Here is a 19,211-nt window from a genome sequence, read left to right as displayed (position 1 = left end):
CAGTCCATGGCATAAGGAAGATTGGGAACCCCTGTACCAAAGCCGTTTTGTCTACGAGAAACCGGTGAAAACTAACAGAATTAAAATCACCAACTTTCAAGTTTACTAAACCTCACTAATGTACAAACAAAACTCGTTAAACTTCAGGAAATGGAGGCACTAGATAGCAGATGCTGACAATGGAAACCAAAAGCAGTCTGTCAGTAAATTGGTTTATTATTGTCACATTTACTGAAAACCCTGACCTGCACACTATTCATACAGACAATAGACAATAGACAATAGGTGCAGAAGTAGACCATTCGGCCCCTCGAGTCTGCACCGCCATTCTGAGATCATGGCTGATCATTCACTATCAATACCCAGTCCCTGCCTTGTCCCCATATCCCTTGATTCCCCTATCCATCAGATATCTATCTAGCTCAATTCATTACGACAGTGCATCGAGGTAGTTGGGTGTCAGGGTGGAGATGCGTCTCTACCACTGGAAGTGCAGAATGCTCCTTCCCTCTGCTAGCCCACAGGTCACCCTTGGGCAAGGTGTAGCACCTGCTTAGCCCCTGAATCAGGGTCATGTGAAGACATGGGGGCAGGTGGTGGATGGTTGTATGAGCAGCTGGTGCATATCACAAGACCTGGTTAAGATACGAGGCAGACAATCTCTGAAGAGTATTGGTAATGGCTGGGGTCACCCATCTTGTAAAGACACTGCCCAGAAGTGGACAATGGCAAACCACTTCTGTGGAGAAATTTGCCAAGGACAATCATGTTCATGGGAAGACCATGATCGCCTATGTCATACAACATGGCACATAATGATGATGACATATGACACGGTGCATAATGATGATGTCATTTGACATGGCATATGATGAAGATTTCATATGACAAGGCGCATAATGACATGGATGATGATTGAGGTAGGACAAGTTTAAACAATAACAGAAGCAAAATAAAGTGTTGCAGCCACAGGGAGAGTGCAGACAGTAAGGTGCTGGTCATGAGTCCATCTAATCATCCAAGAGGTCCATTCAAGAGTCTGGTAACAGTGGGGCAGAAGCTGCCCTTGAGCCTGGTGGGACATGCTTTCAGGCATCTGTATCTTCTGCCCAATGGGAGGGGGGAGAAGAGACAATGTCTGGGGTGGGTGGGGGTCAGTCTTTGATTATGCTGGTAGTGAGGAATGCAGGCTGAGTCCATGGAGGGGAGGCTGGTTCCTGTGATGTGCAGAGCTGTGTCCACATCTCTCCGTGGTTTCGTGGAGTCTATGACCCACCCACCCCCAGGCATACTCCCTTCTCCCCCCACCCCAGTCAGGCAGAAATTACAAAAGCCTGAGAGCACGTACCACCGGGCTCAAGGCCAGCTTCTCCCCTGCTGTATTCAGACTCCTGAACAATTCTCTAGTACGATAACATGGATGCTTGGCCTCATGATTTATTGGGAGATGCAGCCCGGTACCAGGTCCTTCAGCCCAGAGAGCCTTTGCTGCCCAATTACACCCATGTGACCAGTTAACCTACTAAGCTGTACACCTTTGGACTGTGGGAGGAAACCAGAGCACCCAGAGGAAACCCACGTGGTCACGGGGAGAATGTACAAACTCCTTACAGTCAGTAGCGGGAATTGAACCTGGGTTGCTGGTACAGTGGTATCGTTACGCTAACTGCGAAACTATCAGCTGCCTGGTACATGTGATCACAATGGAAAAACAATTTATCAGTTTATCTACAGTGAGGATTTCCCAGTGAGCAGCCATTTTCATTCTGTTCCCCCTTTCCCATTCCGATATGTTGGTCCGTGGCCTTCTCTAGCGCCACCATGAGGCCACTCTCAGGTCGGAGGAGCAACACCTCAGATTCCAACCTGATGGCATGAGCATTGATTTCTCCAAAGTCCAATGATTACCCCCTCCCCCTTCTCTCCTTTTCCATTCTCCATTCTGGCTTCTCTATTACCCTGTCTCTTCCCCTCACCTACCGTTCACCCTAATCTAGTGCCCCTCCTCCTTCTCTTTCTCCCATGGGCAACTCTCCTCTCCAATCAGATTCTTTCTTCTTCAGCACTTTGCCTCTTCTACCAATCACCTCTCGGTTTCTTACAGCATTCCCCTCCCCCACTCACTCATCTTCTCTCTCCCCTGGTTTCACCTGTCAGTCTCAATGAAGGATCTCGGCCTGAAACGTCGACTGTTTATTCTTTTCTACAGATGCTGCCTGACCTGCCGAGTTCCTCCAGTGTTTTGCGTGTGTTTCTTTGGATTTCCAGACTTTCTTGTGTTCACCTGCCTGCCTCCACTCCCCATCTTATAGAATTTTTTGAGGATGTAACTAGTACAGTGGATAGGGGAGAACCAGTGGATGTGGTATACTTGGATTTTCAAAAGGCTTTTGTCAAGGTCCCACACAGGAGATTAGTGTGCAAACTTAAAGCACATAATATTGGGGCTATGGTATTGATGTAGATAGAGAATTGGTTGGCAGACAGGAAGCAAAGAGTGGGAATAAACGGGACCTTTTCAGAATGGCAGGCAGTGACTAGTGGGGTACCGATGTTTCCGATGTTGGGGAAGTCCAGAACGAGGGGTCACAGTTTAAGGGTAAAGGGGAAACCTTTTAGGACCAAGATGAGGAAAAACTTCTTCACACAGACACCAGTGAATCTGTGGAATTCTCTGCCACAGGGAACAGTTGAGGCTGGTTCATTGGCTATACTTAAGAGGAAGTTAGTTACGGTCTTTGTGGCTAAAGGGATCAGGGGGTATGGAGAGAAAGCAGGTACAGGGTTCTGAGTTGGATGATCAGCCATGATCATACTGAATGGCGGTGCAAGCTCGAAGGGCCAAATGGCCTACTCCTGCACCTATTTTCTATGTTTCTATGTTTCTATCCCTGCCCCAAACTTCTTCCCACTTTCTTTTCTGTCCTGGAGAAGGGTCTTGACCCGAAATGCTGACTGTTTATTCCTCTCCATGGCTGCCGACTGACCTACTGAGTTCCTCCAGATGTTGTGTGAATTTCTCTGGATTTCCAGCATCTGCAGAGTCCTGGGTGTTGGGTTTATCTACCTGCCGCACAGCAGCGTCCGCGCAGATGGTACTTACGAGTTGTTGATAATGTGGAACCTCTCTCCTTTCCTGAAGGTGAGATCATCCTCAGTCCTGGCATCATAGTCGTACAACGCGATGAACAGCGTCACTCCTCCTGTCGAGGTTAAACACAGAACGCAGTTACTGGCTGCTTTATCGACAAGTAATACAGGAAAAGCATTACAAAACTGCCCTCCGCTTGATCGAGAAATTCCACATCCTAAAACGCTTGCTGTGACTTTCATCAGAGTCAGGGCAGCCCCTCTGAGTCACGGCTGCGATTCAAGAGGGAGCTCACTACCACGCTCTCGAGGGCCAGAGGAGACGCATGATAAATAAATCTCCTCGGGACGGGCAAGTCGTGAAGTCGGACGCCCGCACCAGTCTGGAGTCCAGAGTCCTGCGACCAGTCATTCCTGGGGTCAATTTTGGAGCTCGGAGCCTAAAGGTCAAAGATCAAATCTGGAGGTCGAGCCTGAAAGTCAATAGACTATAGACAATAGGTGCGGAAGTAGACCATTCGGCCCCTCGAGTCTGCACCGCCATTCTGAGATCATGGCTGATCATTCACTATCAATACCCAGTCCCTGCCTTGTCCCCATATCCCTTGATTCCCCTATCCATCAGATATCTATCTAGCTCCTTCTTGAAAGCATCCAGAGAATTGGCCTCCACCGTCTTCCGAGGCAGTTCATTCCACACCTCCACAACTCTCTGGGAGAAGAAACTCTTCCTCAACTCTGTTTTAAATAACTGACCTCTTATTCTCAATCCATGCCCTCTGGTACTGGACTCTCCCAACATCTGGAACATATTTCCTGCCTCAATCCTATCAAATCCTTTAATTATCTTAAACGTTTCAATCAGATCCCCTCTCAATCTCCTCAATTCCAGAGTGTACAAGCCCAATCTCTCCAATCTCTCTGCGTAAGACAGCCCTGCCATCCCAGGAATCAACCTAGTGAATCTACGCTGCACTTCCTCAATTGCCAGAATGTCCTTCCTTAGTTCTGGAGACCAAAACTGTACACAATATTCCAGGTGTGGTCTCACCAGGGCCCTGTACAAATGCAAAAGGACATCCTTGCTCTTGTATTCAATTCCCCTTGTAACAAAGGCCAACATTCCATTTGCCCTCTTCACTGCCTGTTGCACTTGCTCATTCACCTTCATCGACTGGTGAACTCGGACTCCTAGGTCTCTTTGCATTTCTCCCTTACCTAACTCTACACCGTTCAGACAATACTCTGCCCTCTTGTTCCTGCTTCCAAAGTGGATAACTTCACATTTATTCACATTGAATGACATCTGCCAAGTATCTGCCCACTCACCCAGCCTATCCAAGTCTCCCTGTATTCTCCTAACGTCCTCTTCGCATGTCACACTGCCACCCAGTTTAGTATCGTCAGCAAACTTGCTGTTATAGTTTTCAATGCCCTCATCTAAATCATTGACATAAATCGTAAAGAGCTGTGGTCCCAATACAGAGCCCTGTGGTACCCCACTAGTCACCTCCAGCCAGTCTGAGAAACACCCATTCACTGCTACCCTTTGCTTTCTATCTGCCAACCAGTTTTCTATCCATGTTGAAACCCTGCCCCCAATGCCATGAGCTCTGATTTTACTCACCAATCTCCTATGTGGCACCTTATCGAATGCCTTCTGAAAATCTAGGTACACAACATCCACTGGCTTACCCTCGTCTAACATCCTTGTTACACCCTCAAAAAACTCCAACAGATTAGTCAAGCATGATTTGCCCTTGGTAAATCCATGCTGGCTCGGCCTAATCCTATTTCTGCCATCTAGATGTGCCACTATTTCATCCTTAATAATGGACTCAAGCATCTTCCCCACGACTGACGTTAGGCTAACAGGGCGATAGTTTTCCGTTTTCTCCTTCCCTCCCTTCTTGAAAAGTGGGACAACATTAGCCACTCTCCAATCTTCAGGAACTGATCCTGAATCTAAGGAACATTGGAAAATGATTACCGTAATTTGAAACGTTCGGAATTAGAATGTCTGCAAATCCGGACCAGTGACTGGGGATTGGTGGCCTCATGTCTGTGCATCCAAGCCAAGGATTGGGGTTTGGAGGCCTGAGGTCTGGGAGTCTGGGCCTGGGAATGAGGAATGGAGGCCTCATATTTGCAAAACCAGGTCAGGAACTGAGGTCCGGAGGACTTAGCGCCTCAGGTGTGTGGGTTCTTATTGCAAATGATGCATTTTGCCCTTTGTTTGAATGTACATGTGATAAATAATCTGTTGATCAACACCAGAGGCGCTTGGACTGAGCTGCCTGCTTCTCTACTCTGTTGCCAACTTCACCCTGTAACTTTTTAACGACCATGCCCTGAGTTTTGCTCCCAGTGATAGGTTTGGGAAGACCTTGCACACATCCAGCTGGTGGCAGGGTGTCCGAGCGGAGTGACAGGCTCCAGGCTGCACAGGCAATCAGCTCCCTGATGGGAAGCTTGGGTTGTGCTAATGCCAGCAGGTTTGACAAGTGGGTTTCTTTTGCTGGAAAGGAAGTGTGACTATAAAAAGGACCCTGACGTTAAACCGCAAGCCTGCCCCAGATCACTTACCACTAGTTACTTCTCCTGTAGCTGAGATAGAGCAAGGATTCCACTTCAGACCATTAGTATTTTTAACCTTGCTTCTTGCACGCAATAACACAACTGTATCTCAACACAGGGGGTCCAGCAGATCAGGTGGTGGGAATTGAACCCCGTTCAGTAATCGCTGGCACTGTAGAGATTGTGCTGACTGTTACGCTACCAAGCTACCAATTCAGTTTCCCCTTACTCCCACCTGGGTGATGGGGTGGAGATACGTCTCTACCAAAGGGGGGGTGAGGTGCTCCTTCCCTCCGCTAGCCTGCAGGTCACCCTTGGGCAAGATGTAGCACCTGCTTAGCCCCCCGATCAGGGTCACGTGGGAGCAGGTGATGGATGGTCGTTCGAGCAGCTGGTGCAGATCACAAGTCCTGGTTTTGCGACCACTGGCACCAGGCAGACAATCTCTGATGAGTATTGGTAATGGCTGGGGTCACCTGTCTTGTAAAGACACTGCCCAGAAGAAGGCAATGGCAAACCACTTCTGTAGAAAAATTTGCCAGAAACAAAAATGGAAAAGCCATGATCGCCCATGTCACACGACACGGCACAGAATGATGATACTGCCATCAACTTCCCTCGCCTGCAAACAAGGGACAATTTAGAGTCGCACCCTAACCCACTAAGCCAGGCATCTTTTGCAGAACTTCTGGGTTCCTCCAGCATTCTGTGGGTGTTACCAGATTTCGACACTACTTCTCTACAGAGGCTTCTGAAGTTCACATTTCGGAGGCCTTTACAAACACAAGAGAATCTGCAGATGCTGGAAATCCAGAGCAACACACACAGAGTGCTGGAGGAACTCAGCAGGCCAGGCAGTATCTATGGAGATGAATAAACGGTTACCATTTCAGGCCAAGGCCCTTCTTCCTTTTATTTTTTGGCACATTGGCCTTTATAAATCAGAGTATTCGAATACTGGAGATAGGATATTATGCTGAAGTTGTGTAAAATGTTGGTGAGGCCTAGTTTGGAGTATCGCGTGCAGGTTTGGTCACCTACCTACAGGAAAGATGCCAACAAAGTTGAAAGGGAACCACAACCAAAAGAAAATCTGCAGATGGCGGAAATCAAAAATAACACACACAAACTGCTGGAGGAACTCAGCGTCTGTGGGGAAGAGTAAACGGTCCAACATTTCCGACCAAAATGACTGGTCAAGGGTCCTGAAGGACCTTGGTCCAGAACGTCGACTGTTTACACTTTCTCAAAAGGTTGAAAAAGTGCAAAGAAAAGTTGCAGGGATGTTTCCAGGACTTCAGGACCTGAGTTTGGGCGGAATTGAATAGGTTAGGACTCTATTCCCTGGAGCGTAGGAGAATGAGGGGAGATTTGATAAAGGTATACAAATTTATGGGTATAAATAGGGTAGATGCAAGCAGGCTTTTTCCACTGAGGTTGGGTGAGGCGAGAGCAAGGCTTCATGGGTTAAAGTTGAAAGGTGAAATATTTCAGAGGAACACGGGGGGGGGGGGGCACTTCTTCACTCAGAGGGTGGGGAGCTGCCGGTAGAAGAGGAGGGTGCGGGTTCAAGTGCAAACAAGTTCAGACAGGTACAAGGGTGGTAGGGGTACGGTTGGCCCGGATTCAGGTTGACAGGATGAGGCAGCACAGACTAGATGGGCAGAAGGGCCTTGTTTCTTTACTGTAGTGCTGTGTGACTCCCTAAAACATCCTTTAGAAGGACTTCTCTAAAAATAGCTTCTTTGCCTTTCCCCCATATCTTGTAATCATGGGATTGTTTCACGTTGATGAGTGAGGCACTCACGGTAATCAACGGGTTCTTAATGCTGCAAGCTACGGCATAATTCTAACCAACTAGACAAACAAGAATCTAAGTGTACTATTAGAAGACTTGCCAAGTGAAACTTATCAGGAAAAGGTAGATAAATTTTCAGTTTACGAACAACCGAACAGCTGTATCTGAATGATTAAGCTGTTCCCAGCTTTAAGGATGTTAGAGCTGTTTCGCGAGACTTTGAACAACTTAAAGGCAGAACACGTGGTAAAGGCAGGATTCTCAACAATGCGGAGGAACAGAGGGGTCTTGGGGTCCATGGAGCCCCAAAGCCCCTCATCAAGGGGCAATGCATCAAAAAGGTAGCATCATTAAGGACCCCCATCACCCAGGACATGCCTTCTTTTCATCAGGGAGGAGGTACAGAAGCCTGAAGACACACACTCAACTATTCAGGAACAGATTCTTCCCCTCTGCCATCTGATTTCTAAATGGACATTGAACCCATGAACACTACCTCACAACTTTTTTTTTCATTTCCTATTTTTTGCATTACTTATTTAATTTAGCTATTTTATATACACAAATATAAACACTGTAACTGGCAGTTTTTTTTCTCTATTATTATAAGACCAAGACCATTAAACATAGGAGCAGAATTAGGCCATTCAGCCCTTCAAGTCCCCTCTACCATTTCGTCATGGCTGATCACAGATCCCATTAACCCCATGCACCTGCCCTCTCACCATATCCCTTGTTCTCCTGACCGATCAGTAATCTACCAACTTCTGCTTTAAATATGCCCACAGACTTGGCCTCCACCGTAGTCTGTGGCAGAGCACTCCACAGACTCACCATTCCTTGGCTAAAAAAAAATTCCTCCTTACTTCCATTCCAAAAGTTCACTCCTCAATTTTGAGGCCGTGTCCTCTTGTTCTGGACACTTCCACCACAGGAAACATCCTCTCCATATCCGTCCTATCTAGTCCTTTCAACATTCGGAAGGTTTCAATGAGATCCCCTGCATTCTCCTAAATTCCAGTGAGTACAGGCCCTAGGGTTCCAGATGTTTCTCATCTGTTAACCCCTTCATTCCCTGAATCATCATCGTGAACCTCCTCTGGACTCTCTCCAATGACAACACATCCTTTCTGAGATATGGGACCCAAAACTGTTGACAATACTCCAAGTGTGGCCTGACTAGTGTCTTATAAAGGCTCGGCATTATCTCCTTGTTTTTATATTCTATTCTGTTTGAAATAAATGGCAACATTGCATTTTCCTGCTTTACCACAGACCTGACCTGTAAATTAATTTTCTGGGAGTCCTGCACAAGAACTCCTAAGTCCCTCTGCACCTCTGATGTTTGAACCTTCTCCCCATTTAGATAATAGTCCGCACTGTTGCTCCTTTTACTAAAAAGCGTTTCCCAATATCGTATTCCATCTGCCACTTTTTTGCCCATTCTTCCATCTTCCAATCTGTCTAAATCCTACTGTAATCACGTTGTTTCCTCAGTGCTACCTAACCCTCCACCTATCACCCGCAAACTTTGCCACGTACCCATCAATTCCATTAACTAAATCATTGGTTAACAATGTGGAAAGTAGAGTTCCCAATACTGACCCCTGAGAAACACCACGAGTCACCAGCAGCATCGTGTATTGTACTGTATCGCTGCCGCAAATTCAACAAATTTCACAAAATATGCTGGTGATATTGAACCTGAAAAAAGTCCATGATCCCGCAAAGTTACCGCACAATGCGATAGGGCGGTTTAGAAGGTCAATGGTGTAGCGTGTAAGGAGGCTGGGTATCCATCACTGAAGTTTCCCAAGATCTGGGACAGGCCACCTTCTTACTGCTACCATCCCGTGGGAGGTGCAGGAACCTGAGGACCCACACCACCTAACTCCAGAGCTGTAACTCCAACCACAACAGTTTAGCAACACTGGGGGGGCATGGTAGCATAGTGGTGAGCACAACGCTTTACAGAACAGTTAACCTGGGTTCAATTCCCACCACTGCCTGTAAGCAGTTTGTACAAACTCCCCGTGACCGTGTGTGTTTCCTCGGGGTGCTCCAGTTTCCTCCCACGGACCAAAGACGTACCGGTTGGTAGGTTAATTGGTCATTGTGAATTATCCCGCAATTGGGATGGGGTTAAATTGTGGAATTGCTGAGTGGCACAGCTCCAAAGGCCAGGAGGGCCTGTTCTGCACTGTATCTCAAAAAACAAACAAACACTTTGCCCACGTTGCACTAAAGTAGACCTGCTTTTTTTATTCTAAATGTATTTTTCTTGTAAAAAAAAAGCCAATAAATTACATTTAATTTATAAGTGGGTGACAGTATGGAGATATGTCTCTACCAAAGGAGGTGTGAGGCGCTTCTTCCCTCCTCTATCCTGCAGGTCACCCTCGAAGAAGGTGTAGCTCCTGCTTAGCCCCCGATCAGGGTCACGTGAAGCCATGGGAGCAGGTGGTGGACAGTCGTACGAGCAGCCGGTGCAGATCACAAGCCCTGGTTATGTGACCACTGACACCAGGCAGACAATCTCTGAAGAGTATTGATAACGGCTGGGGTCACCCGTCTTGTAAAGACACTGCCCAGAAGAAGGCAATGGCAAACCGCTTCTGTAGGAAAATTTGCCGAGAACAATCATGGTCATGGAAGACCATGATCACCCACATCATACAACACAGCACATAATAATGATGGTGATAATTTATGATACACTTATGTTTTTCTTGCTGAACGCTGCTTATCTGATGCCCTTGTGTGTATGACCATAAAGTTAACTGACTGAGTAGATGGAAAATCTTGTCAGTCAGAGATTGATGATTCTCTGAAACTCTCTATCTCAGAGGGTAGTGGAAGCCTAAACACTTGACTTGTTTCTCAACACACCGCTGTACAGAAATAACTCCGGTAAAGCTAGCAAATCGTCAAGTCAGATACCATCTATGGTGAGGAGATGCAGTCGGCGTTTTGGTGTGTGTGTGTGTGAGTGTGTGAGTGTGTGAGTGCATGCGTGTGTGTGTGTGTGTGTGTGCATGCGTGTGCGTGTGTGTGTGTGTGTGCATGCGTGTGCGTGTGTGTGTGTGTGAGTGTGTGTGTGTGTGTGTGTGAGTGTGTGTGTGTGTGTGTGCATGCGTGTGTGTGTGTGTGTGTGCATGCGTGTGCGTGTGTGTGTGTGTGTGTGAATGCGTGTGCGTGTGTGTGTGTGTGAATGCGTGTGCGTGTGTGTGTGTGTGTGTGTGAGTGTGTGTGTGTGTGTGTGTGTGTGTGTGTGTGTGTGTGTGTTTGTTTCTGTGTGAGTGCATGTGTGTGTGTGTGTGTGTTTGAGTGTGTTGCAGAATGAAGTGTACCTGTTACAGAGAAAGTGCAGCAGAGACAGGCAATAAAGTCCAAGGTTGTGATGAGTTAGACTGTGAGGTCAAGATAACCTTTCAATGGTCTCAGTGTGGAACGAGCTGCCAGCACACGTGGAGCACGCTAGCTTGATTTCAATTGTTTTTACAGAAGTTTGGATCTGTACGTGGTTGATAGGGGTATGGAGGGCTGTGGTCGGTGGGAGTGGGCAGTTTAAATGGATTTGGCATGGACTAGATGGGCCAAAGGGCCTGTTTCTATGCTGTACTTCTCTAGGACCCTAACAGTGGGGTGAAAGCTGCTTTTTGAGCCTGATGCCATGTGCTTCCAGGCTTCAGTGTCTTCTGATTGAATGGACGGGAAGGAGGGAATGTCTGGGGTGAGTGATTTTTTTATGCCGGTTGCTCTACTGAGGTCCCCCAAGAGGACCACAACTTCAGCGTGGTCTGGAGGCCCGTGTGCCCCAATGACCTCGAGAGCCACATTACTACAGAGTCAGGGCCTTGTGCTTTGGCTCCTGGTAGGGTCACCCATGCCAAACAGGTCAAAGGTTAGAGGTCAGACTAAGAGAGGTCCAGGATCGGGGGTTTCACTCAGGCAAACAACCCTGACTGGTCAAAGAAAAATTTGTTACGGAAACAGTAGTGAAGAATCCTTCGGTATCTGTGTGTGATGATATGGACAGACATTGCTACCCTAAATACCAGCGGCACGACAGGCAGTAGGTAAGTTTACTGAGGTAGTGAGGGGTGTAGACAGAGTCTGACTGGTTTCCGTGATGTTTTGGCTGTATTCATGGGTATTCCTGTACAGTTGAATGACAACCAAATGAGTTGAATTGGATGGAAATGAAGTCCGAGCAATGCCTTATAAAGCCTCAGCTACTGACTGTCAGAGCATTCAGGCAGCGGGGGTGGGGGGGGACAGGGCAGGTGAAAGGAGGCAGAATTCTTCTTCAGCCATTTAGCCTGGAGGCCACGAGGGTACGGATCAGGGTTTTGGCAACCAGAGTCCGACAGAACGGAAACGGACCGTTCAGCCTATCAAATCTGCGCCAACCATCGACAACTAATCTCATTTTATTCTCCCCACCAACTGCCCCCTCCTCCAGATCCCACCACGCACCTACCCAATAGGGGGAATTTATAGAGGCCAATCAGCCCATCGACCTGAGCGCCCGGGAGGTGACCCAGCAGGGAGAACGGGAATTCACCACACGAGAGGACCCAGGTTGGCACTGGACTCGGCCGGACAGCAACTCTCCGAGTGGCAGCCTCAAGACGGGGGTAGGGGTGGAGGGAATCGTGCTGAGGTAGAGGAAGGGGCCATTCAATGTCCAACTGTTCGCCTTCTGACAGAGTTCATGCTGGGGTGGTGAGTTTTCTGAAGGGGAGAGAGGAAACGGAACTACTCAGGTGCTCCCAAGGCTCAACTGGGTGAGGACCGGTATGGTAGAATACCTTATTGAAACTGAACCGAGGAGATGTGAGAGAGTGGAGGCCAAGAAGATGTTCTCCTTGTTGGGGAATCTAGCTGATGTCTAGTTTGATTGTAAGCGTCCTTTTTGTAAGACGGAGATGATGGTTGAATTCCCTGCTACAAAGAGACTGGGTAGCTAAATTATTAAATAAGGTCATAGAATCATATAGCACAGCAACAGGCCTTTTGGCCCATCTAGTCCATTCTGAACCATTTAAACTGCCTACTCACGTCAACCCACACCAGAACCATAGCCCTCCATATCCCTCCCATCCATGTCCCTATCCAAACTTCTCTTAAACATTGAAATCAAGCTCACATACACCACTGGTGCTGGCAGCTCGTTCCACACCCTCACCACCCTCTGAGTGAAGAAGCTTCCTCTCAACTTCCACTTAAACATTTCACCTTTCACCCTTAACCCATGACCTGTGGTTGTGGTCCCACCCAACCTCAGTGGAAAAAGCCTGCTTGCATTTACCCTGTCCACACTCCTCATACTAGATTAGATCGGCTTTCTTTGTCACACGTACTTCAAAGTATACAGTAAAATGCTGCGTTTGAGTCAACAACCAACACAGTCTGAGGATGTGCTGGGGGCAGCCTTCAAACAGGCAGGAGTCAAGATGAGACAAGCCCTGGTCCTGCTGAATGGCGGAGCAGGCAAGAGGGCTCGAAGGGGACATCTCCTATTTCATAAGTCCCTTTGAAGCTGTAATTTGAACCACCCGAATGGCGAGAATGACCAAAGAATCTTTCTTACCTGGCACCCCACCTACTCTGGTGGGCAGTGAACTGGTTGAGTATCCGACAGAGCCCCCGAACGGGCTGAGGGCAGCGCTGGTGTTCTCATGGAAGCTGTTGAAGTCCGGGATCCTGGTGAAGACGGCACTCTGCACCTGATTGGTTGGGTCTGGCCCGTAGCGTGGGTTTGCGTTTTGGTTGAAGAATCCATCGGTGTCGTCGGTTTGGGATTTTGTAGTTCCCTTCTCTTTACAATGCACGCAGCCCATTATCTGGACGTCTGTTGAAGAGAAAAGGAGACAGTCCATGAGATGTTAATGTCCGTAAGACCATTGGACTTCCTACTGTGAACAACTAACTTTAACGTGCTTCCTCTTCTGTTAAAGTGGATGTACACTTAAAGAATCAAACTAAACCCCTCAGCAGCCAATCCAAACTCAAGCTGGGCCGGAGGTTGTACAATTCGTTCCATCCCCGACACAACCTCAGATGTGCCACAGACTAGCTTGAAAACCAAACACCAAGTATTGATCAGATTTTTGGACTGTGAGTCGTGAGGGGAAGGGTAGTGTCGAGGGTTACGGGAACAGGCCGGAACATAGAGCTCCTCTGTCTCATCATGGCCGATATTCTTTTCCTCTCCAGTTCAGTCTCCTGCCTTCTCCCAGTATCCTATTAATCAACAACTTATCAGCCTGCATTTTAAACATGGCCAGTGACTTGACCTCCGCAGCTACCTGTGGCAATGAATTCCACAGATTCACCACTCTCTGACTAAAGAAATTCCCCCTCATCACTTGAATTCATCTGAAGCAGCATTGACATGTTGGGGCCAGGATAAATCCTCAGAGATGTTGACACCCAGGAACTTGGAATTGCTCACTCTCTTCACTTCTGACTGTTTGACCAGAAAGAAATAGTAGGTGTGGGTACATATCGATGCAGTTATGAAAAAGGCACTGCAGTGGTTATTTTTCACCAGGATTTTGAGGAGGAGATTTGGTTTGTCACCAAAAGCACTCACAAATTTCTACAGATGTACTGTGGAGAACACTCTAACTGGCTGCATCACCGTCTGGAATGGGACTGGTGGGGCAACTGCACAGGATTAAAATAATCTTCAGAGAGTTGTAAACTCCATCACGGGCACTGGCCTGTAGAATGTCCAGGCCATTGACACCCATCACCCAGGTCATGCCCTGTTCTCATTGCTGCCACCAGGGAGGAGGTACAGAAGCCTGAAGACCCACACTCAATGATTCAGCAACAGCTTCTTCCCCTCCGCCATCCGCTTTCTGAATGGACTTTGAACCCATGAACACCACCTCACTACTTTGTTTTTTCTTTGCACTACATTTTAAATTTAACTAATACAGTGAAATTCACATTTTTTTCTATTACCATGTATTGCAATGTACTGCTGCTGCAAAGACAACAAATTTCATGATATATGCTGGTGATATTAAACCTGATTCTGATTCTGACTTTAGCATACAAAAGACTTTGGATCAAGTTGGGCCGAAATCCCATTTCTGTGCTGTTGACCTCTGCAGCTTGTTTCAAAGACAAACTCTTCACTGTGAGAGAAACAGGGCCATACCTTTACCATTATCGTCCGTGGTTGTTGAAACATTACATCCAACCCTGCAGCAAGACCTTGCCACGTCAACAATACGAGGAAATGGCTTGCATCCTTTTATATATCAGGTACAAGGTTAAGGATTCTGCAAAATTAACCCCATTCTAATCCTGACACCCTCCACCCCCAGTGGAAGTAATGGCTCAGTTTTAGAGGTGGGAACTCAGTGGGGGTGGGGGAGGTGGTAAAGGACAGAAGAAGAGAGGAGATGAGAATAAGAAATAAGTTTGGTTATCATTTGACATCTTAAACTCAAAGTAACACACTAAACAAAGTTAGTGGTAGATGTGGGGTCGATTTTAACATTTAAGAGAGAAGTTGTTAGGTAGATGAGAGCATGGTGGAAGACTATGTTCAGGTTGATGGGAATAGCAGATCAGCATTGACTGGATGGGCCAAAGGGCCTTTATCTATGCTATAGTGGAATGCTGCAGCACTGTTATTGGACAGCAATACTCCAGTTGAATACAACATTGGAAACCTTGGTGAACTCTTCACCAACTGAATTGATGTAATCCCTCTTCTTAAAATGGAAACTCATTGAATCGGTGAGTGTACATGGTACACAATGCTCCAGATTCTCTGTAAATTGTCCTGTGATTAGACTAGGGTTAAATCAGGGGGTTAATGGGATGGAAGGGCCTTGTAGATTATAAAACCTGATATAGGAGTTTTATAACCTAAGAATTAGGACATTTGGCCCATCGAGTCTGCTCTGTCATTTTGTCATGGCTGATCCATTCCAACATGGCTGAACCCACAGCTCCAATATGCTAATTAAATTTACCGACGACACTGCATTGATTGACCTTATCTCAAACAATAACGAGTTGGCCTACAGGAAAGAAGTAATCTCTGACACAGTGGTGTCAAGAAAACTACCTCTCCCTCAATATTGCAAAAACAAAGGAGCTGGTTGTGGATTACAGAAGGAATGGAGATAGGCTAACCCCTATTGACATCAATGGATCTGGGGTTGAGAGGGTAAACAGCTTCAAGTTCCTCAGCATCCACATCACCGAGGATCTCACGTGGTCTGTACACACCAGCTGTGTGGTGAAAAAGGCACAACAGCACCTCTTTCACCTCAGACGGTTGAGGAAGTTTGGTACGGGTCCCCACATCCTAAGAACTTTCTACAGGGGCACAATTGAGAGCATCCTGACTGGCTGCATCACTGCCCGGTATGGGAACTGTACCTCCCTCAATCGCAGGACTCTGCAGAGAGTGGTGCGGACAGCCAGTGCATCTGTAGTTGTGAACTTCCCATGATTCAGGACATTTACTTAGACAGGTGTGTAAAAAGGGCCCGTAGGATCATTGGGGACCCGAGTCACCCCAAACACAATCTACTCCAGCTGCCACCATCAGGGAAACGGTACCGCAGCATAAAAGCCAGGACCAACAGGCTCCGGGACAACTTCTTCCACCGGGCCATCAGACTGGTTCATTCATGCTGATTTTAGCGTATTCTGTATTACATTGACTGTAATATTTATTATAAATTATTATAAATCACTATGATTGCACATGGCACATTTAGATGGAGACATAAAGATTTTTACTCCTCATCTATGTGAAAGATGTAGGAAATAAAGTCAATTCAGTTCAATTCAATTCAATTTTTCCTCTACCTTGCCTTCTCCCCATATCGCTTCACACCCTGACTAATCAGGAACCCACCAACCTCGGGCTTCAATATACCCAGTGACAGCCAGATTCACCATGCCCTACCTCAACAAATCAACAAACCTCATCACATCTGTGCACAAGGGAAAATAGTAACAGGGTGTTACAGTTTCAGGGAAATTGCAGTGCAAGCAAACAACAAGGTGAAAGGTGGACTGTGAGAGCAAGAGTCCATTTTGTTGTACTAGGGGACTGTTCTATGGGCTAGAAGCTGTCCTTCAGCCTGCAGGTACGTGCTTTCAGCATTCTGCCAGCATTGCCGATGTGTTAAGAAGTCTGATCTTAGTTCTTGTTAACTGATGACTTTTTAATGCTGTCTTCCACAGGTACCTCACCCATGTGCTGAAGGACCCCACCCCCAAGCCTATCCTTCCAATGACAGGTACAGAAACTTGCAGAGCATACAAATGCTTAAAATGAATTTCGCGGCCACGCTATAAGGGACCTCCCGTCTCAAATAAAGTGGCCACTGAGGATATGTGTGGTCTTCTGCTGCTGTGGTCCATTCACCCCAAGCTTCAAAGAGCTGAGTGTTCAGAGAAGTTCTTCTGCACGCCACTGTTGTAAGGCATGCTTACTTCAGTTACTGTCGCCTTCCTGTCAGACTGAACTGGTCAGGCCATTCTCCTCTGACCTCTCTCATTAACAAGGCGATTCCCCCACAGAACTGCTGCTCAATGGATTATTTTTGTTGTTCACACCATTCTCTGTAAACTCGAGAGATTGTAGCCTTGAAAATCCCAGGGGAATCAGCAGTTTCTGAGATCCTCAAACCACTCTGTCTGGCACCAGCAATCATTCCACGGTCACATTTCTTCCCAGTTCTGATGTCCTTATCACAGTGTAAAGGATCTTCGATTTGTGGCAGTTGTAAGCGTCAAAAGGCAGAGCTCAAAGCAGGTTTGTTCTGTGACTCATCACTGCAGTTCATCGAGTCACAGGCAGCAGCTCCTCGCTGAATTTAATTCATTCATCTGTCAGTTCACCTTTATCAGAAGCATCAGGAAAGCACAGCACTCTCTTAGGCAGGCACAAGGATGAGGGGAAAATGGAGGGCCTAGTGGGAGGGGGGGGTTTAGATTGATCTTCAAGCATGTGGGCACCACACTGTGGGCCGAAGGGCCTGTGGTCTGTTCTAAGAGGCTGGTGTTACTTCCTTTGACACAGGGGAGACTGGAAGTTCCTCTGTCCAAAAGGGAAGGAGGAGCTGAAGCTCCCATCCCTCTTGCTTGTGGACATGAATGGCTATGAAAGATGTGCTGGTCCTGGAGAGGCTTTAGAGGAGGTTGTACTCAATGGGTTCAAAAAGATGAGGAGGCATTGAAACCTACTGGATACCAAAAGGCCTGGATAGAGTGGACATGGAGAGGATGTTTCTGTTACTAGGAAAGGGCAGAATCTGAGGGCACAGCCTCAGAACAAGTGCTTCTCCTGCCCCTACACCTCCTCCCTCACTACCATTCAAGGCCCCAAACAGCCCTTCCAGGTGAGGTGACACTTCACCTGTGAGCCTGTTGGGGTCATCTACTGTGTCCGGTGCTCCCGGTGTGGCCTCCTGTATATCGGTGATACCCGGCGTAGATTGGGAGACTGCCTCGTCGAGCACCTACGCTCCATCCGCCAGAAAAAGCAGGATCTCCGAGTGGCCACCCATTTTAATTCTACTTCCCATTCCCATTCCAACATGTCAATCCACGGCCTCCTCTACTGTCACGATGAGACCATATTCAGGATGGAGGAGCAACACTTTATTCCCCGTCTGGGTAACCCTCAACCGGATGGCATGAACATCGATTTCTTGAACTTCTGCTAGAGCCCCCCCCACTTCACCATTCCCTTCTCCCTCTCTCACTTATCTCCTTGCCCACCCCTCGCTTCCCTCAGGTATCCTCCCCCCTTTTCTTTCTTCCATGCCCTTCTGTCCTCTCCTAATAGATTCCCCCTCCTCCAGCCCTGTATCTCTTTCATCAATCAACTTCCAAGCTCTTTACTTCACTCCCCCCCATCCTGGTAGCACCCTTCACCGTGTATTTCTTCTTCTCCCCCCACCTTCTAACTCTGACTCCTTATCTTTTTTGTCTCAGGACCTGATGAAGGGTCTCAGCCCGAAACGTTTATTCATTTCCAAAGATGCTGCCTGGCCTGCTGAGCTCCTCCAGCACTCTGTGTGTGTGCCCTGGGTTTCCTGCATCTGCAGATTGTCTCACTGATCACCTCTCAGCTTAAACTCCTACCCCTCCCCCCCAACCTTCTTGCCCTGTTCTCTTCCCCCTTTCCTTTCCAGGATCTCGGCCCAAAACATCAGCCATTTCTTCCTCTCTGCTGACCTGCTGAGCTTTCCCCAGCACTTGGTGTGCTCTCCCTCCGTATTGTGAGCTAACGATTTGGATAGTGCTCTTGCTCAGCTCTCCATCTATAAAGCTGCAAGAGCAGGAATACAATGTATGTAAAATTATGCTCCGTGTTCGGGGATAATAAATTCAGTGACTGTTGCTCCCACAGAGAGCTGCACAGAGGGGAAACGTGTGGGGAGATTGTTTCTGTCTGACACTTTCCGCTTCCAGTCACTTTTATCCTGTCTGAGTCAACCTCCGCGGCTGCTTTCGCTGAGGTGAGGCTGCCCCCTTCTCAGTTGATACACGTAGACAGCCTCCTGACCACACACCGACTCCTGTCCCGTCCCGCGACTGGCCCAGATGGCTGCCATCAGGCAGAATTAGCTCAGCCTCTGCTCCGTGGGTCTCAGTTTAAAACTGCAGCATAGGAGACTGAAGCTACACAGTTATTGGCAGAGACAGTCATTCTGAAGCATCTGGAGGTCTGAAAAGGATTTGCAAGAAC

General features: G+C 47.5%; 1 protein-coding gene across 7 annotated transcripts in view; it reads right to left on the bottom strand.

The window, feature by feature from the left end:
* The window catches only part of LOC132380411 (tyrosine-protein kinase Fyn-like), a 300,099-nt gene that overhangs the window by 46,042 nt on the left and 234,846 nt on the right, over positions 1–19,211 (bottom strand). For all 7 annotated transcript variants that reach the window (XM_059949171.1, XM_059949173.1, XM_059949172.1 and 4 more), the window contains 2 exons: positions 13,062–13,322; positions 3,104–3,203 (listed from right to left, as the gene is read on the bottom strand). In XM_059949171.1, coding sequence (XP_059805154.1) covers positions 3,104–3,203; positions 13,062–13,311 — 350 coding nt within the window. In that variant the 5' untranslated portion in view covers positions 13,312–13,322. The remainder of the gene's footprint in view (positions 1–3,103; positions 3,204–13,061; positions 13,323–19,211) is intronic.

This window comes from Hypanus sabinus, chromosome 24, assembly GCF_030144855.1.
Source record: "Hypanus sabinus isolate sHypSab1 chromosome 24, sHypSab1.hap1, whole genome shotgun sequence".
Classification (NCBI taxonomy): Eukaryota; Metazoa; Chordata; class Chondrichthyes; order Myliobatiformes; family Dasyatidae; genus Hypanus; species Hypanus sabinus.
Note: the sequence above shows the minus strand (reverse complement) of the source record. Positions and strands in the feature narration are given on the sequence as shown.